Genomic DNA, 26,509 nt, shown 5'->3' with positions numbered 1-26,509 from the left:
GGAAGAAATTTCATGCTAAGCAAATTTGTGTGCTTAGCAGCTCTATGAAATTGGGGCCTGTACAATAAGCTGTACTTAAAAAGTTATTTATTTTAACATTCAATATCAATATATCTTTGAAACTGTATTCACATTTACTTATTCACATTTTACTTATTCACATTTTACTTATTCAGGTCTTTCACGTCCCTGTTTGTTTTTGTTTTTGTTTTGTTTTGCGATAGAGATATTATCCATCAACCACCAATCTTTTTAAGATATGTTTTTGTATAACGGTATTTTGTACATTTGTTGATGTTACTATTCATTATTAATGTAGACTAAAACAACTAGCATGTTTTGATTTATGTGCATTCTGTCTTTTGTAGCCTTCTTGTTAAGATATGATACATCATTCATAGTCTGATTACCGATATTTTGGCCCTTAGAAAAACATTGAAAAATTGTGATGAAATAGCCTGAGCGAGAAATCTGTTAAAGGCATAGTACGCGTTTGGTAATATTGTCAAAGACCAGTGTTCTCACTTGGTGTGTCCAGTCATAACCATAAAATAACAAGCCTGTGGCAATTTGGGCTCAATTGGTCATCGAATTTGCGAAAAAATGATGAAAAAAAAACACCCTTGTTGGACGAAATTGTGTGCTTTCAGATAGGAGTAAAAGACTTCTAGCTAGAAGTCTTTTAATATTTTAGTTTGAAATTACCTCTTTCTCCCAAACTACGTTACTTCAGAGGGAGTCCTTTCCCACAATGTTTCATACTACCAACAGCTCTCCAATGCTCGTTAATAAGTCAGTTTTTAAAATAATATTTATTTTGAGTAATTACCAAACGTGTACCTTCCCTTTAAAATAGCCGAGTGAGACTGTGTTAAAGCCTACACCGTGTGGACATACAAGTCAGCCAGCCCTTAATTGATATACCATACATTTGTACATGTGACCAGTGTATAGGAACTAATTATAAGGCTGTGTCCAAATTAGCGGCTTTGACTATAAGGCAAACGCTGGGGTTGCGGCTGTGGCTACTTGATTGCATATGGGTTATTGTAATTTTAACAAAAAACAATTATGAAATAATTTATATTGTCATTTGGGTGCAAGAAAATTTGCAACTAACATAACAAATCTTGATCTTTGATAATACTGGATATTATTTCACTCAAAATTTGTTAAATTTGTTGAAATAAATAAGATGGACAAATTCTCTCTCGAGCTAAAAATGTATCCTAAGTTCACTTATTCTTGTTTCAAAATCCTACTGTTTACGAGGATGTGTAGAGCCACAACGGCAAAAATCAGGCACATTCACATTCAGTTGTTAATTGAATATTGCGTGCATTGTACCAGACTTGTTTCGAGTGATGTGTATGGATTGTCCTAAAAAAATGATTCCGTTAATTTATGACAAGTTGTTAATATCCATAGCATGAATGTGTATAAAATAGAAGAGTTTTGTGTGTAACTCATTGAAACCAGACATTAATAACACCATCAGCGTCAATTGAACACTTTTTGTCAAATTGTGTGAGTTAATGCAGGAGTTGAAAATAAAAATAAGTGGTCTTGAAAATAAAAATAAGTGCTCTCTTTTCACACACAAAATAACTACTCTCCCAAATAAACATAACTTATTTCTTGACAAGTTAATTAAGTCACGGTCCAGTTGGCCAAAGCTGAAACATAACAAAACCATGAGATCAAAACTTTCACTTTGTATTGGATTTGTCACTAAGTAAATATTAGGCCTACTGGTTTGTAACATGATTTGCCTTGCATCTGACTCTAGTACAATTGTGATTGCTATACCTCGGTAACAAACTGTGAAGTTTGATTGGTCGAGAACCAATCACGTGCCGTGCAACAAATACGCTTGAGAAAAAGAATAATCATGTAAACAAGGAAAAACAAAACAGTTGTTGCATGCTGTGATTTGGGGTCCATGGGTTTTGTGCACCCTCGGTGTATTGCTTACGCCTCGGGTGCCATTTTCCCTCTCGGGTGTACAAAACGCCATGGACCCCAAATCACACGGCGTACAACAAATTGTATACTGGCTGATTCATCTCAAATCCTGACCATAACCCTCCTCCCGACGGCGAAGCAACGGGAGGAGGGGGTTGTACGTTATAGCAACCTGCATATCCGAATGGGCCTCATGACGTCATGAAAGTCATATGGAATCTGGAACGTTACAATAGGGACCCAACTTTGTACCCTGCCCCGCCCCCCCCCCCCCCCCCCCCCCCCCCACGGCTGCCGTTGATCTTCGGCTCAATACAAGAAACGTTGTCACAGTAGGGCTGATTTAGCGAATTCTGAGAGTTGCTAATTTGTGGATCGATGTGTTTTTGTTTCCCTTGCAAATTTAATTATAACCGTCCTTCGCGGAAAATGCCGCTGTGTTGAAAGGTCACTTGAATACAATACGAATCACGATCTCTAAAATTACACAAAAATAGCTTACCTGAATTGATATACATAACACCAGGCAGGTCAGCCCATGGAGGTAGAAATGTCAGCCTAAACATAATGGTTTGTACGTACGTAAAAGGTCCCCTGCTTCCTTTTTGCTCGGCAAGCATTTTGTTTAGCGGGACATGATTCGTAAGGATACACAGAATGACAAAATGTTTAGTTTTTGTCTGAAAACCTACTGATCATTATTAGCGATGGAGAGCTGGTGATAGTAGTTAAAATATTGTGAGAAACGGCTCCCTATATTATTATAATAAGAGTAACGTATGCAGTTTTTGAGATGTAATTTTTCTCAAAAATATTTGAGCACACAATGTGCAACAAGAGTACTGTCGCCCATTATTTTCTTGTAACTTCGATGACCAAATAAGCCCGAATTTCACAGAGTTGTTATTTTATACTGTTGGGATTATACACCATACTGGTCTTTGAAAATTACGCAACGTGTCCAGTGCCTTTAGATGGATCTTTATGAGTCAATGGCACATCATGAAATTTCTCCATGTAAAACGTATTAAAGATGCATGAGGTCCTTAAAGACCCTGGACATATTGGTAATTATTATCAAAGACCAGTCTTCTCATAAGTGTATCTCAACATATGCATCAACTAACAAACCGCGAAAATTTGAGCCCAACTGGTGGTCGAAGTTGCGAGATAATAATGATAGAAAAACACCCTTGTCACACGAAGTTGTGTGCTTTCAGATGCTTGATTCCGAGACCTCAAAATTCTATTTCGGGGGTCTCTAAATCAAATTCGTGGAAAATTACTTCTTTCTCGAAAGCTACGTTACTTCAGAGGGAGCTGTTTCTCACAATGTTTTTAAGTATCAACCTCTCCCTCACTGACGATTCTGCATCTTTGATTAAAATATTAACAGACTATTTTCACAAAGTTCTAACGCGCTATACTAATAAACTTTTCTAGGCGCATGTAAGGCTATTCAAGTTAAGCGATATTTCCTTAATACAGCAGCAGTTAACCGGTTACAAAAGAATGCTTTGCTTACGGTCGCAGTTTTAAAAATATCCCAAATTTCTCTTTCAATTTATACATTAATCAAATAAACGAATTGTTTTAAAATTACAAATCAAAACGCGTTAACTTATCTAGCGTTGCTTAAAGATGCTATGTCAGATTTTTGCCGATTTGACACAAAAATTTTGATTTAAAATTAGGTATTTTGACGGGGGTCGAGAAAGTAACAATCTTTCATTTTGATCCATTGCTCGAAAGAGTCCGCCAATTATTAGTAGCAGTGAAATAAAGTGCTCAAAATTAGTTTTTGTCGGGATCCCGACAATATATCACGTGATCAATTCTCATGTGTTTTATAAGAAACGTTTTAAATTTTTGTCATGGTTCCTGACCATTAAAAGTAAAAGTTAATTTTGTTTTCGTTAGAGCGGGTGATACTCTTTGAAATACCATTCACTCAAAAACTATCAATGTTTTAATGTTTGGGGCCAAAAATCTGACATAGCATCTTTAATAGTATTATTGTTTCCACTTTTGATAAAGTGGATGATATTATCATCGTGCTCCATCAAGAGTTACTCATTGATTTTCAGTGATGTTCTTGTCTTGATACCTGAAACCAACATTCTTTTTGTTTTTCGAGCCAAAGTTTAAGGGATTCATGTGCTTTTATCTGAAACATTTTTTAGTAGAGTTTATTCGTAGTACTTTACGGTTGAAACGCTTGCGTCAAATTAATGTGCCCTCAATCATTGGTGCCATGGCATTCTTCGTCGGACCAGTCATAAACGGTCTGCAAGTCGTTTTTAAATACCGTGAAATATAATGTGTCGATGTCCACATGAAAGAATCAAAAGTCAAGCAACTACCTTGCGTTCAGTGCTGTTTGCGTTACTCATAGAACGTTACGTGTTGTGCAGAAACGGTTGTTGAAAACAGATGAGTAGGGTATGCCTATTATCCAACTTTATTTCTTTGTCAACTTTTGATTTGCCGGATCCATTTATTTCTACTGATGTTCGTTGGCATGGTCGAGATTAATCAATGTCCTAGATGCCTCCAACATTTTCTTCGTCAGTCGTTTCTAAGTGGTCTTGTTACCAGGTGGGCAATCTTGTTCCATCAGCTTGAAGGAGTGACATCGAGGGTGTGATCGGCAAGACTTGCCGCACGACGCAACACCATTGCCCATTAGCTCCTTCATGGCGTGGTGTAGCAGGCACTGAGGAGTGAGGCGGCCGTTAATGTCGGTCTGCGTGGTGGATACCGGTGTGGATACATGTCGCTCACATATTGCGTACTTCGGATAATAGCAATCAGTATCGTCCCATTGATCTTGCCAAATGTGCCCACAATCTGAGTCGCCTCCGTAGCTTGGTTCTCCAATCCCCCAATTCTCATATCCATTGGTCTCACCCTTCAACGGACAGTCCTGCCACTTTCCCTCCTCCTCGATGTCATTGCAACCAATCCAGAGTTCGGCGCCTTGTGCTTGGTCAAAGTTTTTCTGGAACAGTTTCCGATATATGTAATTCTCTTCGGATTGGGAGTTTGGAATGGCTATATTTGCTCGTGACTCGGCACAAGTGCGATTTGCTTCATACCAAACCATCTCGACAGTTAAAATGAAGTAACATGACTCGCCGTATCGGTGCCAATCAGGAGGGCAGATTTCAGCCAAAATATGACAAGAACAAACATACAGAGCAAAAATTACTTGAATAATATTCATGGTGTTGTATGGCAGGGCAAAAGAATGGGTCAAAGAAAGACTCAAAATAAATACAGTGATACAAGTCCTTAGTGAAAGACGGTCAAGTTTAGAAATGGGTGGTCTTTCCTTCGGCTCATTTTATACGTATACTTGAAACGTATTCAGTAGAGCCGAATTAGCGAATAAAGAGCTAATAATTGCTAAACCGATTATTTTTCGTTTCCCCGGCAACGACATGGTGGTGGTGGTGTGTGTGTGTGTGTGTGGGGGGGGGGGGGGGTACCCAGCCATGAACGTCATTTTGAAAATACAAAACAAAGTGGTACACAAAATGAAAAAATAAAATAATAACACTTCTTTTTTTTGTTTTCTTCTTTTTCGTTTTTACCCCCACGAAGTAGTGATCTGCTTTTTATTATTTTATTGTATACGGCTGGCTCTGCAATTAGTCAGAGCCATACGGCTCTGCAATTAGTGTAGCGGCTATAATAAGTGCAAATCAAGAAACGATCGAGATTTTTTTGTTAAAATGTAACAAAATTTGTTGATTTTGTTTAAAACAAAATAACAATGAGAGGTATTTTATTTAATAGAAAATTATAGTGTGTTAAAACATCTGTTTTTACGATTTTAGTGTTTTACTAACATCATGCCAACCAATGCGGTTTGATTATCAACATAAGAAAGGTCTATATCGATTAGGACGACTAAAAACCACGTTCACAGACCTGGAACCAAGTCTAATATTGACCCCTTAGCCGTGATTATTGGCCACTCGCGTGTATGGATGGTCTCCCGTTCCAGTCGCTTGTGACCGCGGCCCTATACGAAGCTAGCTGTCCAAAAGCCACGAAGTCCTTTTATACGCCTCTCTTAGTACTTATGCATGACATCATAATTTTTTACCCAAAATGAGGCTATGGGCGCACTTCCCCCATCACTTGCAGTGGCTGCATGCGCCCATTGCCTCGTTTTGAGTTAGCATTGGACGTACCTCATGCATAATATTATTAAGAGAGGCGTCACGAACCAACCCGAGTCAACTTCGTGGGCACCTGCGCCTTGGAAGTTGAACAAGCTACCGAGAAAGTGCCTTTCTTTTAAACCAATCAAGTTTTGTGGTTCATATAAATAGCCAATCACCGAGCAAGTTTGTTCTGAAATGGAGCAAGCTACCGGGGAATAATTGGACGCATCGTCCAATAAACACACAGCGTATAAACTTTTAACCAATGAAATCAACTGGATGCGCGCGATTAAAAACTGAATGCGTGCATTTTTTGTCGTGCTTTTGCTTTTTGCGCGGTGTGCATATATAAAAATAGAGGTTGCGTGTCTTTTTGCGAAATAATTTTCTAAAATAATCCGGAATTAAGCGACAGCAAATAATTGTTTCACTTCCTAAAATGATCATACACCTGGACAAGTCTATCATCGTTTATTTTTAAGAGTTCGGACGAAAGTGCTTCAACTTGTGAATAAGTTGTGAGTTGAAACAACAGTATTTTTTAGACATCACATCCGATTCCGAGGCGAGCAAGCTGTCGATCAAGGGATCGCCAGGCTAGGATTTTTAGGAGGAGTCTAGACGGTAGACCAACCCACAGTTTTTGGAGTCAAACGAATGTTAATAGTTTGCGTTATTGCCTTTCTGCAAGTTTAGCCTACACTGGAAACGACTACAATCTGATTAGGTGAGCTACTTAAAATTCCAGACCAATTATTAATTGTGTTGACAGTTAACAATAAGCCTACATCGTAGGGCTTTGCTTTTGCAATTTAATCGTAGGCCCCTATATTATTATTACTTAGTATTAATTAAAATATTTGTTAAATCTGACTCCACATTCCAGCTGTCAATAGCGTCATGTTTGTCACTAAACTAGTCACTTCAGTCTCGTCTGTCTGTCGCCTAACAGTTAAAACCACACGGGTTTTTTGTGTTTTTTTGTTCACGTTTTTCACTTTAGTTAGAGTGACAAGTACACTGCTGCGCAAAATAATAATGTAAATTTTCCTCAACTGTTTTTTTAAAGACTTGCTTTCATTTCATCAGTTCATCATCATGTTCACCATGTTCATTGTGGTGTCAATCTAACTCAAGACAAGAGTCAAGAATGAATTCCTATATAAATATGAATTAGCCTAGTAGTATACATAAATAGCCTAGCATTTATTAGCTTAGCCTTTTTGTTCCTAAATAAAGGCTAAATGTTTTAGGCTATCATATAAAATAAAAGCCTATATGGCGATGGGAGTTTATAATTAGTAAAATAGGCCTAGGGCTATAAAAAAAATATAGGCTTAATTATTGAATTGTTTTGAACTTTTGGGAAGATAGTAAATAAGCCTACTACTGCCTCACAAATTTTAATAAATGATATTAAATTAAACACACCAAGTAAATTCTCAGAAAATACATTGGAGAAAAAGAAAGCCCACACTTAAACTGCCTGCATTGACTGTGTCAAGTGAAAACAACACCAAAGTAACGCCACGTTACCCTGATGTATTGATACATGTAGCTGCAATCCCCAAAAAGTAAAACAATTTTTTTTACAGTAGGCCTATACAGTACAGGTAAGGGTCAAACTTAATTATTGATTTTTTCAACTGGATAAATTTCCCAGGGTTGATGAATAATTTCTGTGAAAGATTTGAACTGAGATTTCATATTGAAACTTATCAACCAATGATGCAACATGAGATTTAAACAAACTATTTCTTCTTTGTACAGCCACCATGTCTGAGAGAAAAGCCGTCATCAAGAATGCTGACATGTCAGAGGACATGCAACAGGACGCAGTGGACTGTGCAACCCAAGCCCTGGAGAAATTCAACATTGAGAAGGACATCGCCGCTTACATCAAGAAGGAATTCGACAAGAAGTACAACCCGACATGGCACTGCATCGTGGGAAGGAACTTTGGCAGCTACGTCACACACGAGACCAAGCACTTTATTTACTTCTATTTAGGGCAGGTTGCTGTTTTGCTGTATAAATCTGGTTGAGATTTTTTGACAAGTTTATCAAGCTACTTGATTTTAGAAGCGTTTGTTTGAAATAAATTGTAAAAAAAGAGATTGTTCTGTTCGTGTTGATGTAATTCCATTGTAAGCCATGCCCTCTTTACACAAAATGGAACTATTCATACCAGAAACCTGTTGGAGTTGCCATGAGCTAGTTTGGCTTCGATTGATACTATGCAAGAAATAATTGACTTGGCTTTAACGTACTTTCTTTGAAGACAAAGGTCCACACAGAAGTAAAGTTTCTGTAAATGAGTAAATTTCCGTTTGATCGATGTAATGTGTGGTTTTTCGGTAAAATTACACAAAAAGCTTGCCAGATTTGGAGGCAGAACTAGCCAAAACATTGGGCATCCAGCAGATTGTGAGGGTGACAGAGCTCAACTTTATGTCAGAAGGGTTCCTAAAAATGTAACCTTTAGGTAGAATGAATGCATGCCCGCTGTTCCAACCTGAACAGAAACAAACATACTGTATCTCTTTTTTGGTACTAGCATATTTCTGAACATTAAAACAATACTTCAAAATCTTCTGAAAGATAAAATATGAATATAAAAAAAGAAGTAAACGAAAAAGGTGTGTATGCTGCCCTTTATATAATCCCAAAAGTATTTCACTAACCAGTACCAGATAAACATTGAAGGCATACCAGGGTACAAACAACAAACAAACAAATTAGTTGATAAGAATAACTTTGTTTATTTACACACCATTGATGTCAAACATTCCTAGTATTTATATGTTTGCAATTTTGCTGTAATATGTTTAATAATTTTACAGGTGGATCAATACAAAAAAAATAGCTCATGAAGTAGGGTGCTTTGAATAATGAACGACTCGAAAGCCAGTTTCAACCTAACACAGAACTTTTAACAAAAAATGCTTTTAAATGATAAATGTTGCCAAAGAAAAACAGTGTGCATTGACCTGCATCCTATAGATCCATTGCATAACTTGTATGATGGTAAAAGCCCAAAACAGACCCCTCAATGAAGTCAATAATGAGCTATCATTGGCTTGGAGTTGTGCGAAGTGTCCATTATTTGACATTAAAGCGATGGCGGCCCATGTAAGGGGTCAATGTTAACATGGAAGTTGACCCCAAAAAGTTTATAAACTTTCTGAATTGAACAAAGTTTTACAACTTAAAATTAGTTACTTAAGAAAAACAAAATTGCTTGATGCTACACCTTTTTTGTATAAAAATCTTTGTAAGTAATTATAAACTGTAGTTGTTTTTCAATAGGACATAAAATGTTTTTGATTAATGGTACACATTGTAGGAAGGTAAAATTAAATGGGCAGTAACTCAAGGTTAGCCTCAAGGTTTTCCTTACTTAAACCTGACTCGGTTAACAAGCAAAAAAATAGAGGTTGCCTTGAGTTAGTGCCTTTTTAATTCTGCATTTCTCCCTCATATGGAGACACAACTACAATAAAATAACATATTATATGCATAAAATAACAACCCTGTGAAAATTTGTGCTCAATCGGTCGTCGAAGTGGCGAGATAATAATGAAAGAAAAAACACCATTGTCACACGAAGTTGTGTGCTTTCTGATGCTTGATTTCGAGACCTCAAATTCTTAACTTGAGGTCTCGAAATCAAATTCGTGGAAATTTACTTCTTTTTCGAAAACTATGTCACTTCAGAGGTAGCTGTTTCTCACAATGTTTTATACTGTCGACCTCTCCCCATTAATCGAAATCAAGAAAGGTTTTATGATGATAGTTTTTTTGAGTAATTACCAATAGTGTCCACTGCCTTCAAAGCCATTGGACACTTTCGGTACAGAAAAAAAAAAAATAAAGTTCACAGATTTACAAATAATTTACAGGGTTTACAAAAGGTAATGGTAAAAGACTTCTCTTGAAATATTATTCCATGAAATGCTTTACTTTTTGAGAAAACATTATAACAATATAAATTCTCGATGGGGAGAATTACAGGTTTATTTTAAACACATGTCATGACACGGCGAAACGTGCGGAAACCAAGGGTGGGTTTTCCAGTTATTTTCTCCCGACTCCGATGACCGATTGAGCCTAAATTTTCACAGGTTTGTTATTTTATATATAAGTTGTGATACACAAAGTTTGGGACTTGGACAATTCTGTTTACCGAAAGTGTCCAATGGCTTTAACAGTACATGTATATGTTGTATTTACTCTACAAGAGTTCAGTTGTGATGGAAGGATTAAACTCATGAGTTACGTATGTTGTTACACATGACTCACTACTGCTGTAAATCATTCTCTTATAATTTAAACCCCGAGTGTATTGCAGCAATCCCAAATGACAGGTTTTCATGAGTCACCATTGAGAAACCAGCCTCCCGAATCATAGCAGAAAAGTCTTCCTGAAAATAAATGACAATAAGATCGCATTTGTTAGCGAAGCATGATGTCACAAGCTCAAACAGTGCTCTCCGTCAGTCACTGAGGTCAAACAAATATGCTTATCATTGGTCGAGAGTTGTGCGTTGCGTGTACACTCGTGCACTCTGTTTTTGACTGCAATGATAAAGGTCTATGCAAGGGGTCCATTTATAGTGAGTAAAAAACAGTGTAAAGATGCTATGTTGGAGTTTTTGCCAATTTGATCGGGGTCGAGAAAGTTAAAAGCTTTCATTTGAGCTATTTGCTCGAAAAAGTCCGCCAATTATTAATAGCAGTGAAATAAAGTGCTCAAAATTAGTTTTTGTCGGGATCCCGACAATATATCACGTGACCAATTCTTATGTTTAAAATTTTTGTCATGGTTCCTGTCCACTAAAAGTAAAAGTTAAACTTTTTTTCATTAGAGCGGGTGATACTCTTTGAAATACCATTTACTCAAAAAAATCTATTTTTTAATGTTTGGGGCCAAAAAATCTGACATAGCATCTTTAGCTTGATAAAGAAGAAAACCATCAACTTGAAAGTTCGTCTTTTTATCTGTTAATAAATTTTGTGATTTTATTACTACTTGATTTCCTCTTTACTTCTGTGTTTCCTACTTGTTTGTTTTATTGTTTGGCAGAAAGAAAGGAACAAAACAATTTTTAGGCACTGCTAGAGACCTTCCGAAAAGTTTTTTAATATGCTGATGGAAATGTACCTGATTTGGGAATTGTCGGATGCTTTCTACAAGGTATTGGTAGGACTTCCAGTCGGACGCTATAACCTGACCAAGAACTGGGATGACTTGGAAGGAGTAATTGTCGTACAAACTGAAAAGAAACAACAAACGAATAATTATGATTAAAAAAAATGCAGGCCTAAAGAGGGCAAGGCCGCTTTCACTTGAAAAGTTTTAAGTCTATCAGGTCCATGGGAAATGTTTCATGGGCCACTAAGGCCAAGACCAGGGCCCCAAGAACTGTTCAAGCACAAAAAGTAGCACTGGATACTATTGGTAATTACTCACAATAATTGTTAGCATAAAAACTTTGGTAACGAGCAATGGAGAGCTGTTACAGAACATTGTGAGAAACGGCTCCCTCTGAGGTAACATAGTTTTTAGACGAGGTAATTTCTCACTCAAAATGATAAAATACTTCAGCTGAAGTATATTATTATCTATCTTAAAGCACACACAATTGTGCAACAAGGGTGTTTTTTCTTTCATTATTCTCTTGCAACTTCGACGACCAATTGAGCCCAAATTTTCACATTTTTTTTTAAATGTTGGAATACACCAAGGGAGAATACTGGTCTTTGACAATGTCCAGCCGTTGATTTCACCAAACTCATCCTAACTTGGGATTAATCTTAGGACGAGTTAAGTTCCCTATCCGAAGACGTAGGACACATCGAAACCCATCCTAAGTTAGGACGGGTTACTCGTCCTAACTTGAGATAGGATCAATCCTAGCGTTTCGTGTAATCGACAGCAGTGCCTTTAATGAAATAACGGACAATATAAATAGGATATTTCAATAAAAGTTCATCCTAATTTCATTCTTTCTTGTCCGACAAGATATCCACAGTATTGAATTAAAGAATAATAGTTCTACTGTTAACCTTCTTAGGACTGGGTTGTTGACCTGGCTGAACTCCAAGCACAGGAAGCGACCTCCAGGAACTAGCACCCTATATGCCTCACTGAGGGCCTGTAGAGCAATCAGAGTTATAATACAGGAGAAAATGCACTGCCTAGTAAATCCTTATAAGATATTAACTAGGGCCCAATTTCATAAAGCCTGTAAGCACAAAAACTTGCTAAGCACAGAAAACTTGTGCTGAGCAAAAATAGGTTACAAGTCAAAATACAGTACATTTACCATTGGTGTGACTGGTACCCACCAGTTATTACATGCTTAGCAAAGGAATTCACAAAGCAGAATTTTCTGCGAAACAGCTTTAATGAGAACTTTGTTACATAGTACTGATAGTTGTTGCGAGTCTTGGCCAGGCAGTTAATTGAGTTACTTGTCCTAACTCGAGATAGGATTAATGTGAAATCGGCTGCAGGAACTTTACCTACTGCAAGATTATTCAAACTAAAAAAAATATACACCCAACACTTTCTCTGCAGTTTTCTTAGATACATGTAAACCCACCTCTTCAACATGTGTGACATTTCTTATACCAAAGGCTATTGTGTAGGCATCAACAGATTCACTTGCAATGGGCAACTCTTCTGCATTACCAGCAACCCAAGAAATACCTAAAGAGACAAACAAATATGAAAATACAATAACAAATAATGTAAAAAATTAATTTTATCCTTTGTCAACATTTTGCAAGCAATGGTTGTTTACACTAATCTGATTGCCCTCACTTCATCCAACAGCGGAGTCTTTCTCAAAGCTAATTTTGATTTGGAAGCAGTTTCCAACAGCTATCTCCATTTTAAAATTAAAGATCAACTTGGTTGAATCAGTGTCGTTGTTACTTTGTTATGAAATGGTCAACAAGGGGTACTGATTACCTAGTAAAAGTCAATAAACATTATTTTAAAATGTAACACCCCCCCCCCTCATTTTGATCCGTTTTGCACTGCAGTTGAATAAAGTTGTCTGTGGTAAGAAGGCTGATGGAGTATCACTACAGTCAAACAAAGTTTTATCTGGTCAGGAAATGGTTCATGAACAGTTTAGAAATCATTATTCCAGCAAGTAAATTTGAAGATACTAAAAGATGTAACTGTAGATTCTTCTAATTATCTAACCTTTTTCACAGAAAATTCAGTCCACTACTAAAGATAATGAAACTCCTTGCTTGAGCCAACGATCCCCGCCAAAATGCTTTGGCCACCGTGACCCATTCCTCACGTTACATAAAACCATTCCCTGTCCACTTCCCACTGACAATAAACATTCTCTCCCCCGTCTCCCTGCTCAATGTTGACTGTAACGCAGAAGACTGGCACTCAGAACCAACATTGAAAGGGGGCAGGGGGGGCCAACGAGATATGGCCGGGATTGTAGTCTCAAATCTCAATCTTTCAAACATTGACAGTTCAAAACAAAAACATCTCAAACCTTCAGTTAGTCCTCTCTGCTCTGCTCTCTGTCTTCCCACCTTCAGCATGGACTGATTAATATCGCAGACGGTCACCCTTGTGTCTTCCCTCCATCCTGACGATGCCTCTTGCTCCTCTGAGCGGAAAGCTGCATCCTCCCCATCAAAGGAAGAACTACTCTCTGAAGATGATGTCTCGGCATGTCTTGAAGACGGCATGCCGCTGGTGGGGATTGAATTGAGTCGTGCGTTCCTGACGAAATCAAGGAAGCGGAATGCTATGTCACCTGCAGAGAATTATTTTATTATTATTACTGGTTTATTGTAAAAAACATCTGTTTGTCGCAGTCCAGAGACTGAATTCAAATACAGATTTACATTTTTATATAATTTTTTTTTAAAAGCACAGGAGAAGACAACAAATTAAGAATTGTTAAACATTGCTAATGAAGAAAGGAAGACATATTGTTTAGGTACAAGTAACTGTTATGGGGATCAGGTCGGCTTAGTGGCTTCTTTCCCTGCCTACTTTTGTGGATCCAGTTGGAAGAGCTAGCCTTGCATGTGGAATGGGTTTTCAGTCCCTACCTGATCTCGTGGGTATTCCCCATTAGTGTTTTCCACCCACATCTGAAAATGAAAAAATTTTAACGCTTCTTACGCATTCAGTTATTGGCGATAATTATGATGTTGGATGTGTGGTCAATAAATGCTGCTTAACTGAAAAGATTTGTTATAGAAATTGCCATTTGCGTAAAGGGAAAGTTCCAACATTAAAGATTCTGACAACAAGAACAAAAGATTGAGAATACTGATTTGTGAATAAACAATCTAGTCTCTAAAATCTCATTACTAACTCATGCTCGCTCTAAAAGGCTTCTTTTTAAGAGCCTTCCTGATTGGATAAATCCATCACAATATTTAAGAATGACAAAACAAAGATCAAATTATTGGTTGGACAAGATTCCGGGATGGTCTATAGTTTGCAGGATTGAGTGCATACTTGCAATGTAAAATACACCCAGGGCTTTCGAAAAAGGAGAAGTTGTGTTGAATTTTTTAATCACAAACCTGTTCCACCAGCGACATCCAGAAGTCTTGTTCCAGGTGTTGGTTTCAGAACTTGCAAGAATCGATCTTTCCATAACCTGTGGATTCCTAAACTCATTGCATCGTTCATTGAGTCATAACTTTCAGCAACATTCTTGAAAACTTTGTAAACTGTTTGAAAATCAACAGAAAAGGGAGAACAAAGCAATTTTAGTTGTTAACGCAAAATTGGAGGAGACAAATTTTCAACTCTAACCAATTGTTTTTATTTAGCAACATTACTTAAGTTACATTTTTATGACTCTTGAGTGAAAAAGTGGCAGTTGTCATTTTCAGCAACTTTTCTAAGCCAAAACACACAACAAGTCAATTCCAACATGTAGAGATATTTTCTAACCCATCTGCTAGTTGCGATAACGTAACCCTCCACCACTTTTTTATTTGATATGACATAGTAAATTAGTAGTATAGTAAATAGTAGGCCTATCTAATCTAATTTACCTCAAACTCAATTGAGTCAATGACAAAAACAATGAAATATCCCTTTTTGTAAAAACAAGTGGACAAGTGGTGGCGCCATACGGAAAGTTATCCGCGACGGATTGTTGCAGTAGTGGGCAACTTTGTGCTGTGTGGCATTCGTTTGTGTGCAACAAACAAACACATACCCTTTTCTGTTTTCTCTGATTCAAGGACAGTTTCATATCCAAAGTGAGTTTCTTTTTCTTCAGCACCACCAGAATTACTTTTAGGGGATGTCCTCATTGCAAGGCATGACGTCCGAAAAAACGGCTTATAAAAATACCGAACACAAGACCGGCAAAGTGACATGGGCGCCGCCATTTTGACAATATTCTGTCTCTTTCAAAATGTACACTTAGATAGTTCAAAGACTTTATGTTTTATTTAGTGAGGTTTATATCATCAACTTTTGTATTTTAATATCGATCATGTAAATTGTGTTAATAAATTTATTTCAAACAAAAGTTAAAAATCACTGCGTTCATTTATCTTATATTAAAATTTATTTTGAAAGAGGTCACATAGTTTCTGTACCTCTTCAAAACACACCCACAAAAACACATGAAACGACACGACAACTCATGCAATAAAAATGGCATCTTCTGGAGCAGATTTTGCAATGGAGGAGAGGCAGCGATATAGGCACTGTGCTTCCAGATTACTTGGGATGGTTGCTGAGTCTGGAGAGAAGCAAAAGAATGAGCTCAACTCTCTGCTGGATGAGTTAAACTCACTTGCGTACTCAGTACAGGGTCTTGTTGAACAGGTTTGTTAAATAAATAAAGACACTGGACACTAGTAGTATTGGTAATTGTCAAAGACCAGTCTTCTCACTTGGTGTATCTCAACATATGCATAAAATAAGAAACCTGCGAAAATTTTAGCTCGATTGATCGTCGGAGTTGCGAGATAACTATGAAAGAAAAAACACCCTTGTCACATGAAGTTGTGTGCTTTTCAGATGCTTGATTTTGAGACCTCAAATTCTAAACTTGCTTGAGGTCTCGAAATCAAATTCGTGGAAAATTACTTATTTCTTGAAAACTACGTCACTTCAGAGGGAGCCATTTCTCACAATGTTTTATACTGTAGTGTTACTGTCAACTAAGCTTGGGCGATATCGATTTATTTTATTCACGATATATCGCCGACAATATATCGCGATATTCGATATATTCGCGATTAATGAAATTTGACATCATCAGTCTTCAAACTCCAAGTGAAAGTTGTAGAAGAGACAGTCATAGCATAGGAGAGGTGTTCTAAAGACCTATTCTTCTGGTTTGACTCCAAACCTATGGGGTACAAGATATCTCAGCTAGGAAATACATCGCGATATTTAATCGATATTGCGATATATCGCGATTATCGCGATTAAAACCAAATCCATCCGATATCGAAATCGTTTCCAAATTAATATCGCGATATTCGATAATATCGTGATATCGCCCAAGCTTACTGTCAACCTCTCCCCATTACTCGTTACCAAGTTATTTTGAGTAATTACCAATAGTGTCCACTGCCTTTAAGTTATTTACGACCACTGCACCGAAAGTCGGTATTCTCACTTTATTTTGTTGTGGTGGCCATGTTATGTACCAAAAGTACAGGAGGCAGTGTATGTTTTTATTAGCTAGCGAACACATGATAATTATGTGTACGGAATGGCTCCGAACATGCTTAAATAACATGAATAAACAAGCCTTTCTTGTTTTATATTGTTTTGTTGATTTTAGAATTTAGTTATTAATTAATTGTATTTTTTTAATATTATGTTATTTAATATGAGTATTGTTTTATAAAATTACAGTAGGCTATTTTTATTTATTTTATTTCGCGGGGGGGGGGGGGGGGGGATTAATTTTTGTAATAAATTAACTACACTGACAATTTGGGGTCTCACTCACTGGAAAATTGCAGTGCTTTACACACTGCATCCATCCAACAACAGAGCATAGATATATATATAGATATGATTGGAAAGGTTTCTTCACTGTTCTTCATGTGGGCATACATGTAGTTAGGTCGGCCTTGATAGAGATTATCTAAAAAAAACTTTGTTTTTTTAAAAAGAAAATTTGACTTTCTTTTGTTTTGAGAATGAGAGATGACCAGAAATATTTTTATAAGGAATTATTTAATATTTTTGGGGGGAGGACCAGTTGCATTTGGGACACGGCATGTATTTTTTATATAGGAGACAAGCTTTGAAAAATGTTAAACAAACTATGCATATTTTTGTCTGATTTGTACTACATTTGTTAAACTTAATTCAAACATTTAATTTGAATATGTATTATGTTAAAAAACATACAAAAAGGTGGGAGGAAAAGCAATACCAAACCAACCCCCCAAAATGATTCAGCTATGTATAAAAATCACATTTAAATGTTTTTTTTATGAATAAATTGTGAATTTTTTTAAAAATAGGTCTTATATACGAGGAGTGGCCCTTGTCCATCATGACTGTGTGTTCAGACCATGATGCCACATGTACATGTACATGTACATGTGCTCCACTCAAGAGAGTTTGAATGCTTAGTAAAATGTAACAATCCTATTGATTTCTCACACTGTTTTCAGGAACCAGGGCGCCTGCTGAGCCAAGCCTGTATGCTTGTACCCCTGCAAGAGGAGCTCCTGGTAACCAAAGTATGCCAGCTCATTGTTATTATTACCCACCAGAAGGTGGTACTAAGCAAAGCAACGGTAGAGACACTGCTGGAGTATATCACCAATGCTATGAGGCAATGTCAGCCGTGGACCCTGCCGGAGACACTCAGAGCTCTTGGAGCTGTGGTTTATGAAAATGGCCCAAAGTGCTTTCAGGTAATTCAGTCACTCATTTATGTAGAATTAAAGAACGTGGTGAACTGCAGATTCTGACCTTTGGTTCACTTGGTCTGTTGATAGACTGGTGGTGCAATGCTACCATCTGTGAGATGGAATCTCTGCCCATGCGTTGTGAGCCCCCTAGTGTCTATTCTGAGGGTGGACCACGTCCGCACCTTCCTGTCTTGCCATGGGGCGGGGGGGGGGGGGGGCAGGTCGTTCCCTTCTACTGATGTTGCTTACAGTCGCCCAAGTCGACAGCTAGGATCTCGCCTTGGTTGCCTTCATGACATACATCAGACCAGTCTCTGTGGGGAACCCACTTTGGTGTTTCAAGCAGGTCGGGAGAGGGTACCTAACCTCATTGAAAAAGTAATATAAGAAAGACTGATACTTTTCCTTGCAGTTCTTGAAGCTACTGTTAGGAACTTCTCCTCAAGGTGTTCTCCTGCTGCTGGTCAACTCCAAAGAAGACGATGTGAAAAGAGCAGCCGTGCAGTGCATTGGCAATCTATGTATGAGGTCAGTTTAGTTCACTCACCGCATTTGTGACACATCAAAATAAGTAGTGATATAGTTTATGTAGTTTTGTTACAGAACACCTTTCAGTTGTCATGTGATAGTTGTTTTCCTTTTGTCATCATTTTGTGCCATCACACAACTACTTGCCAGTGTTGGGCGACTCAAAGTCCATTGTCGTTGACCTATGCAAGGTCCTCCATGGTGCGCAGGCAAGCCACAGTTCAGTAGGGTTTCCTTTGGTGTGAAGTGCTCTCACCAAGTCACTGAGATACAATGGGTGTATCGAAAAAAAATAATTCCACAACTTGTTGCAGATCAACCCTCCTACTGTCTGACCATTCACGTTCATCCATTGTTTTCTTCTGTTGTTTTCTTTGTTTTCTTCGGTTGTTTACCTGTAGTTGTGCTTGTCCCTTGTGTGTAGCTCAGAATATTTACTGGACCAGAATGTATTTTTCACGACCCAACTGAAATGAGAAAGAGCTTTCTATTAAGATATTCTACATGTATGCAAGCCTGTAATATATATATATAATGTTGTAGAGGAAGGAAAAATGTTAGAAAATGTTCTGAAAAGAACAGGTAGGAAGTAGGAAAAGATAAAATGGATATGGTTATGACACCCTGTAATATATGATATCATGGTAGGCCAACGCCGTACACAGTCAATCCTCCTACTGTGTTGCCATTCACGTTCCTTTCTTTTTGGTTTTGTTTTTGTTTTGAAGGGATGATGTTGGTGATGTGATAGATACAGAGTATCTGCAGACTAGCTATAATACAATAATCACAGTGTTACAGTCGCCCAAACAACCAGGCACAGATGATTATGGTCACTTTAGGGTGAGTAAGAAATCTTTTCCCTCGTTAAAGGGTTTTGATACCTTTTGTAGATCAAGTTTAAGGCCATGACATGAATCCCTACTCACTGTGAATGAAGATGTATGTAATAACATATATTTACATTTAGACGTTTCAGCTTCATTAGTTGTCAAGTTTTTTGAAGAAAAGACAAAAAATCACAGAGCAATGTTTTCAAGAGAGTTGCATAAGTCTATTGTACATGGTAAAATAAATTTTGTCTCACTAAGACAAGATTTATTTGTGTGAATCTGTTCTCAATAACTACAGCACCTATGGACAAGTAATATTTGATGGGAAGCTTTCTACCATCATTATCCTTACACCGTGTAAGTTTAATGTAAATCTGTGGATGTTTGTGTTTTGTGTCATCCAAAAAATTACCCAAACCAGGCCTGGGATTAACACAAGGACCAGTGTTTTTGTTTTGTTTTTTCAAACACTTTGATATAAGAAAGAAGAAGCTTTCTCCAGAAGACGATCGGAGCATACTGATCGAAACGTCGAAGTGAAACCAATGGTTCTTTTCAGAACCACCCCAAGTCATTAGAGATAGTCCTTACATGGCGTTGCCACAAACCTTTCCATATCGTATTTCCACCATGCAAAGTTTCAAATCCTACTTCGATTTATGTTTTGATAAACAGCTTCTTCTGAGCACACTTCGAGGTCTTCAAAATGTCTTGGCAGCCACTAAGGAAGTTCACCATCAGCAGTTAGGCTCAATCCTGGCTTCACTCAAGGTAACTTTAGCTTCTTGGTTTCCCCTGAAAAACAAGTTTTTATTATTTTTATTACATCTTTCTATTAATAAAACAAAAGAAACCACTGAGTGCCTTGCACTGTAAACACCTTAAACTAAAAATAACTGTGAAGAAATGATGTTGAAGAAATCTCAGCTTTAGGTCTGGAAAACCTGATCAATCAGGTATCGACTGAAAATACCATCCACATGCATTGCAAGGCTACATTGTAGGTCCAAGGTGAGATTCTAACTGGGTCCACAGAGGTAAAAGGCAGAGAAAGAAACAATTGAGCCAACCTAAGAGCCAGGTATCCCTTCTTCAATTAGGACTGGAATTTCATCTTCGAGAGGGCAAGGCCATTTTCGTTTTGCAAAGGACACTTCCGTTGGAAAATCTTAGGGTATATAGGAAATTTTTGAAGGGACACCAAGGCCAAGACCAGGGCATCAGAGACCGTGTCCTCCGTTTAATTCCAGGCCTGTTAACTCATACCTATAATTTCTTTCTTTTCTTAAACAGGCTTACATGCTGTATGGTCTTCCAGGAGTGGGCACCAACTTCACTATCCCACCAACCATCTACCCGTCTCCTCTGTACCAGCATGACTCTGGGCCTTCCCCGTCCAAGCCAACAGACCCCGCCCCATCCAGGACACCCAAAGAAGCTACTCCAACTACCGCTAAGCAAAAGAGCCCGGAGAGCAAGAAAGAAGAAAAAGAAGAGGAGGAGTTTAGTCTACGCCCTGGGGGAGGGGGCGGGAGCGGGCTGCGATTCACCCAGCCCAAACCTCAGCAGGGGAAGAGAGGGAAAAAGAAGGGCAAAGGGAGGCAGGAGAAGGGTGCAGCGACGCCTAAGAAGGGTCGGGATGGTGGAAGGTTTGCTTCTATGGATAGGATGGAGTCAACGAATGTAGCATCGGCCACACCCACGGATGTAGGAAGGAGCATGACTGCACAGGTATAGAACATTATATTAATTGGTTCCACACTCGGGTTCAAATATTGAATAAGGTGTTGAAAAATTTGCTTCTTAGTTTTTAGTGGAAAAGTAAAGTCTGTCCTGAGCCAATATGAGTCATCAGGCCGGTATCCTTGGTCCAATTTCATAGAGCTGCTTAAGCAGAAAATGTTGCTTAGATGAGCAGGATACCATTCACAAAATGTACAAGCGACATGGTATTTTGGATGCTGGTAACCTTATTCTGGTTTTGTTGTGCTTTGATACTTTCTGTGCTTACTCATTACAAATTTTGCCCTGTTTCATAAGCCCTTTTTCATCAAATATGACACTTCAGACAGAATTATTTCAAGGGATGTTTTCTTTTATCATCATCAATAGACCAAGCAAGTTTTATGTAAATCTGTGATCTTCACGATTTGTTTCCTTGCCAATTCTGGAATGTTCCTTTAAATTGTATATGTGAATTCAACCTTTCAACACAAATAACTGTGTTTTGCTTGTAAGATTTATACTTTTTTTGATGAATAAAACTTTTAACCCGACAGAATCCTTATGACGTTGACCCATCCTCCCTCTTCCCAGCCTGGGGTAGAGTCAGCAGTTCAGAGTCGGAGTATTCGGATACAGAGGGAGGACAGGCATCAAAGCTAAGAGCAGCTGCCTCCAAGGTACGGCAGGCTGCTCTGGCATGTCTCCACTGTGTTATAAAGGTGAGATTGTTTTTGGGGAACTTCTCTTTTTCTCTCTTCTTTACTTAAAGGCAGTGGACACTATTGGTAATTACTCAAATAAATTATTAGCATAAAACCTTACTTGGTTAACGAGTAATGGGGAGCTGTTTATCGTATAAAACATTGTGAGAAACAGCTTTCTCTAAAGAGGAGTAGTTTTTGAGAAAGAAGTAATTTTCCACGAGTTTGATTTCGAGACCTCGGATTTAGAATTTGAGGTCTTGAAATCAAGCATCTGAAAACACACAACTCCGTGTGACAATGGTGTTTTTTCTTTGATTATTATCTCGCAAATTTGATGACCGATTTAGCTCAAATTTTCACAGGTTTTTTTTTTTTATTCATGTTGAGATACATGTACACCATGTGAGAAGACTGGTCTTTGACAATTACCAATATTGTCCAGTGTCTTGAAAGGGAAAGTATACACCTTTGTTTTTTTTAACCAATTTATTGTTTCAATACAAAGTAGATATACAATAACAACTATTTGTGAGAATTTCATTTAAAAAGGTGGTGCGATTTTGAGGTCAAAGAAGAATGAGAGGGGACCAGTTGCTCTATGACTCGATGCCCCTTTGGCTGGCGACCATACTTTAGTGCTCGCATCCCCCATAGTGTGGACTGGCAAAAGGCTTAATAATTAGAATTTGCCATTATACTGTATTTGCACGTATTTAAATTAACCAATTTGAAGGGGTTATGAGCGAGCAAAGCACACACAAATTGTAAAAAATTGCCCAACCTGGGCCCAATTTCATAGAGCTGCTAAGCCCAAAAATTTGCTAAGCATGAAATTTCTTCCATGATAAAAACAAGATTGCTAACCAAATTTCCACATGATTTCCAGAATAAGCAAACAGCAGCTGAATACCAGTAAAAAGCAATATGCAAAAAATGGAAATTTGGTTGTAATCCTGTTTTTATCAAGGAAGAAATGTCATGCTAAGCAAATTTTTGTGCTTAGCAGCTCTATGAAATTGGGCCCAGATCAATTACTCCTGGGAACAAGGTTGGTGTACCATGTAATCTGTAATCTGTAAAATGTTGTCAATCGCTACCTTTTTTATTCCTCTAATGTCTAATACTGCTTCTCATGTGTACTTGATTTACCTATGTCTTTTTTTCTAATTTTAGTATAAGAGTTTTACCCAACTTTTTTTTATTAGCACATAAATCTTTGTCACTTATTTTTTAAATTTAAAAAAAATTTTGTCACTTGTAAAGAATACAGAGAAGAAGTATATATTTGGCTATTGGTCGGCATTCATCCCTGATACCCCGCCTTCAGCTGGTTCCATGCATACCTTCTCCCTCTTCACTAGTATGTTGAAGGACCCTGCTCCGAAGGTAAACACTTTGTTTCCAGACTAGCTCTTTTGTAAACATGTTGTGTCTGTATTTCCATCACTTATATTTCTCATAAATATCGTATTTGAATCTAATTTGATTTTACCCTTACACAGATGTGTATTTTAAAAACACTGTATAACTTTCCCGAGTTATGTATAACCACAGGCTAATCACTTGGGTGGGATTCGAAGCTACATTTGCATTGCTAGAGCAGATGTCTTACTACCTGACCACTTAGATAGATATTAGTTTTGCATCAGAAATAAAGAATTTATAATTTGTTCTTACCAATACACTGATGTGAAGTAAAACACTGTCGTTACAGCACTGCACTGTACACTACTTTCCCGAGTTCTGTGAAAACAAAACCAACATTTTCTTATTGTTGCAGGCTCGAGTTGGCAGCGTTGTTGTTTTATCGGCCCTTCTGGACGGGTCAAGACAGTTCCTGGCTGCAGCAGATGACAGGTTTGTCCCTTGACCTGACTTTCAATACACTCTCAACTTGCCCTGGAGAGCGCTTCAAAGTCTTAATAGACCTTTCTACAAATCACGCTGGTTGGCATGGATGGCTAAAACATTCACTCGTGTCAACAGATGTTATGAACAAGTTCATTATTTCTGCATACTTTCACTAAAAAAACAAATTAACCTATGATTTGTTTGCTTGTTTCAAACAAATTCAACATAATTTTTGAACATTTGTGTAACATTGTTACTAACTGGCCATCTGTTTTTGGTTTGCATTTATGGCTAATTTTATGAACAGACCCGTTTGTTTTTGCTGTGCACTGACATCATAATTCAAATTTTGCTCTAAAGTAGTTAAAACAAAAAAGGAGATATTTTACACCATTTAAACAGGAGTTTGGAAAAACAAGAAAAATGGTGATTAAATGACCTAATAAATAATAAACCATACACAATGAATAAGTAGATCAACTCTTTTGCTCAAAAATGATTTTTCCTACTTTTTCCTCAAGGACCAAATATCATGCTTATGTTTGGTAACTGAAAATTACCTAGCTATGAAATTAACGGTTGATACCGTGATTTGATTGACAGGGATATGAAACGACGATCTGCGTTTACGCCATTCTCACACACCCTGGCCGCTACAATCAAGGAGATGCATCGATGCGTCCTCTTAGCTCTGATGGCAGAGAGTTTCTCAACAACACTCACTCAGATAATCAAGGTGAGTAACTCGCAGGGTTCTCCTCGGGTTAAGCTTGGGCGGTTCCAGGAATTTCGGACTCGGTTTCGGTTCTGCAAAAAGACTCGGGTTTGAGTCATACCCGGTTCCATTAGTTCAATAAAAAACATAAGCGGGTTCGGTCCGAGCATACACGCACAAAGATCCAACCTATTTTAACCGGAAAGCAGGTACTTGGTTCTACAGAAGAGTGGACCCGCAGGTACGGTTCTCAATTTGGAACCGAGTAGAACCTGGTAACGAAAGGAACCGCCCAAGCTTACCTTGGTTGTTTTCAAAATGGGTGGGACATTCTGGACATAAATTTTGGAAGTTCGACCGAAGCACGCTGAATTAAAAATAATAATAAACAGTTTTTTGCATAGCGCATATCAACGTTAGGTCCCTATGTGCTGTGAAGGGAAAATCAAGGGTTTTGAACTGTTCTGATGTTTGAGCCTGTTTAACAACTTCTGGAAGGCTGGTCCATAACTGAACTGCTGCATATTGGAAAGAGCAGGAACCATACCACTTGGTTTTGATAACTGGGGGAGTCAGAAGGGTTTTATTTCACATATTTGAAGATCGCAGATTTCTAGCTGTTTGATACTCCTGAACTTAACTTTGAAGATAAATAGGGGCAATGTAATGGACCCTTCCCATGAAATATGCTAATTACATTCACGCATGTGTACAGACCCTGTTGGTTGGCAAATACCATAGAGTTGTGCACTAAGCAGACGCGCAATCGCGTCTGCGTCACGCACCCATTAGCCGTGTACAAAACAGCGCGATGTTCCCTCATTTTGCCAACTAAAACGTTAGTGCGCACGCTCTATGTGCAATTTACATATTTCATGGGAAGGGTCTATTGAAACAAGGTCCTTGGGTTACGCTCTACTTGGTGTTTATTTTGGTTTTAAAAACCTTACTAGAATTGTTCTGGATCTAATTTGTGTAGAATCAGCCGAAGCAGGCTGAATTATTCAAACAAGACCGATTCACGAACTGACTCCGCGGTAGTACAGTTATTACGATCCTATAGACCAATCCGACGAAACAAAATTGGTAGCGCCCTCTAATGAAAATGACCAACTGCAGTGTCTTTTTGTGAGGACACTGCAGCAAATGGCGCGCGGTGCTCAACACTTGCGTGTCGGATTGGTCTGTAAAGCTACGTAGTAGTCCCACCCAATTATCTAAACCTTTCGTCAGGCAGTAGTTAAAAAAAGCAGGAAAGTTCTTTTCAGAATTGAGAAGTCTACCAAAGTTTTCCGAACATCAGATGAATCTACTCCAAGGTAGTAGAATAAAGAAAGACAGTTCTCTAAAGAACAAACTCTACCTGACAAGTAAATACAAACATGGTGTTACCCCAAACCAAATAAATATTGATACGTGTACCTCACCATGCAATGCCTTAAATCAATTATTCAAGCAAGGTCCTCAAAATGTTTTCTACTTGGAGTCTATCTTCGCTCTTCATCTGAATCATTTTGTGGAGCATTTTTTTGAATTTGATATAAAGTAAAAAATATTATTGGCTTTATCTGTTTATATTGTATGTTCCAGTGCTTGTCCATCCTGGTGCAGAATGTTCCATACCACAAGTTAAATCCCGGCCTTCTCACAAAGATTGTCAAAGGAATCCGTCCATACTTCTCACACAAAGGTAGGAATTCGAACATCATTTCAAATTGTGGATTTTGAGTTTTGTTTTTTCTTAATCCAAAAATAATCTAGATGTTATTTACATATTTTTCTAGATACGTTTTACTCCTAAGCTAGAAGTTTCAGACTGGTGACCATGTCCAATTCTAAACTGCCTGTTAAAAGGTTTTGATACCTTTTGTAGATCAAGTTTTTGGCCATAACATGAATCCCTACTCACTGCAAATGAAGATGTACATCATGTACATGTACATGTACTGTATGTAATATTATTTACCTGCAGAAGTTTCAGCTAAAAATATTTTTTTATTTTTTTTTCAAGAACATAACAGCACCTTGGCAAGTAATATTTTAACATGTTTAAGGGAAGTTTTTTATCATCAATATTTTTAAAACCGTGTATGTAAACCTGTG

At 37.8% G+C, this 26,509-nt stretch overlaps 4 protein-coding genes across 4 annotated transcripts in view; 2 read left to right on the top strand and 2 right to left on the bottom strand.

Annotated features, from left to right (window-relative positions):
* Nucleotides 1–4,543: 4,543 nt before the first annotated feature.
* LOC117290157 (hepatic lectin-like) lies at nt 4,544–5,071 on the bottom strand. The gene has a single exon (XM_033771412.1). The coding sequence runs from the start codon at nt 5,069–5,071 to the stop codon at nt 4,544–4,546; it is 528 nt and encodes a 175-aa protein (XP_033627303.1).
* Nucleotides 5,072–6,558: 1,487 nt separating this feature from the next.
* Nucleotides 6,559–8,423, top strand: LOC117290977 (dynein light chain LC6, flagellar outer arm). Its single transcript, XM_033772568.1, has 2 exons — nt 6,559–6,867; nt 7,911–8,423. The coding sequence occupies exon 2, from the start codon at nt 7,916–7,918 to the stop codon at nt 8,183–8,185; it is 270 nt and encodes an 89-aa protein (XP_033628459.1). The 5' UTR covers nt 6,559–6,867; nt 7,911–7,915; the 3' UTR covers nt 8,186–8,423.
* A 1,867-nt stretch (nt 8,424–10,290) lies between these two features.
* On the bottom strand, nt 10,291–15,482 carry LOC117290646 (2-methoxy-6-polyprenyl-1,4-benzoquinol methylase, mitochondrial-like). The gene is made up of 7 exons (XM_033772160.1): nt 15,371–15,482; nt 14,724–14,873; nt 13,673–13,939; nt 12,749–12,855; nt 12,210–12,298; nt 11,305–11,416; nt 10,291–10,564 (listed from the first exon to the last, which is right to left on the bottom strand). The coding sequence occupies exons 1-7, from the start codon at nt 15,465–15,467 to the stop codon at nt 10,463–10,465; spliced, it is 924 nt and encodes a 307-aa protein (XP_033628051.1). The 5' UTR covers nt 15,468–15,482; the 3' UTR covers nt 10,291–10,462.
* Nucleotides 15,483–15,769: 287 nt separating this feature from the next.
* The window catches only part of LOC117290393 (HEAT repeat-containing protein 6-like), a 56,310-nt gene continuing 45,570 nt past the window's right edge, over nt 15,770–26,509 (top strand). Inside the window, exons 1-11 of the mRNA XM_033771768.1 lie at nt 15,770–15,990; nt 17,808–18,053; nt 18,463–18,578; nt 19,307–19,421; nt 20,087–20,182; nt 20,705–21,142; nt 21,691–21,855; nt 23,104–23,226; nt 23,621–23,697; nt 24,295–24,427; nt 25,997–26,096. Of these exons, the coding sequence (XP_033627659.1) occupies nt 15,817–15,990; nt 17,808–18,053; nt 18,463–18,578; nt 19,307–19,421; nt 20,087–20,182; nt 20,705–21,142; nt 21,691–21,855; nt 23,104–23,226; nt 23,621–23,697; nt 24,295–24,427; nt 25,997–26,096 (1,783 nt within the window). The 5' untranslated portion in view covers nt 15,770–15,816. The remainder of the gene's footprint in view (nt 15,991–17,807; nt 18,054–18,462; nt 18,579–19,306; nt 19,422–20,086; nt 20,183–20,704; nt 21,143–21,690; nt 21,856–23,103; nt 23,227–23,620; nt 23,698–24,294; nt 24,428–25,996; nt 26,097–26,509) is intronic.

This window comes from Asterias rubens, chromosome 5, assembly GCF_902459465.1.
Source record: "Asterias rubens chromosome 5, eAstRub1.3, whole genome shotgun sequence".
In the NCBI taxonomy this organism is placed as follows: Eukaryota; Metazoa; Echinodermata; class Asteroidea; order Forcipulatida; family Asteriidae; genus Asterias; species Asterias rubens.
The sequence above is the reverse complement of the archived record's forward strand: the minus strand, read 5'-3'. Positions and strand labels throughout refer to the sequence as shown.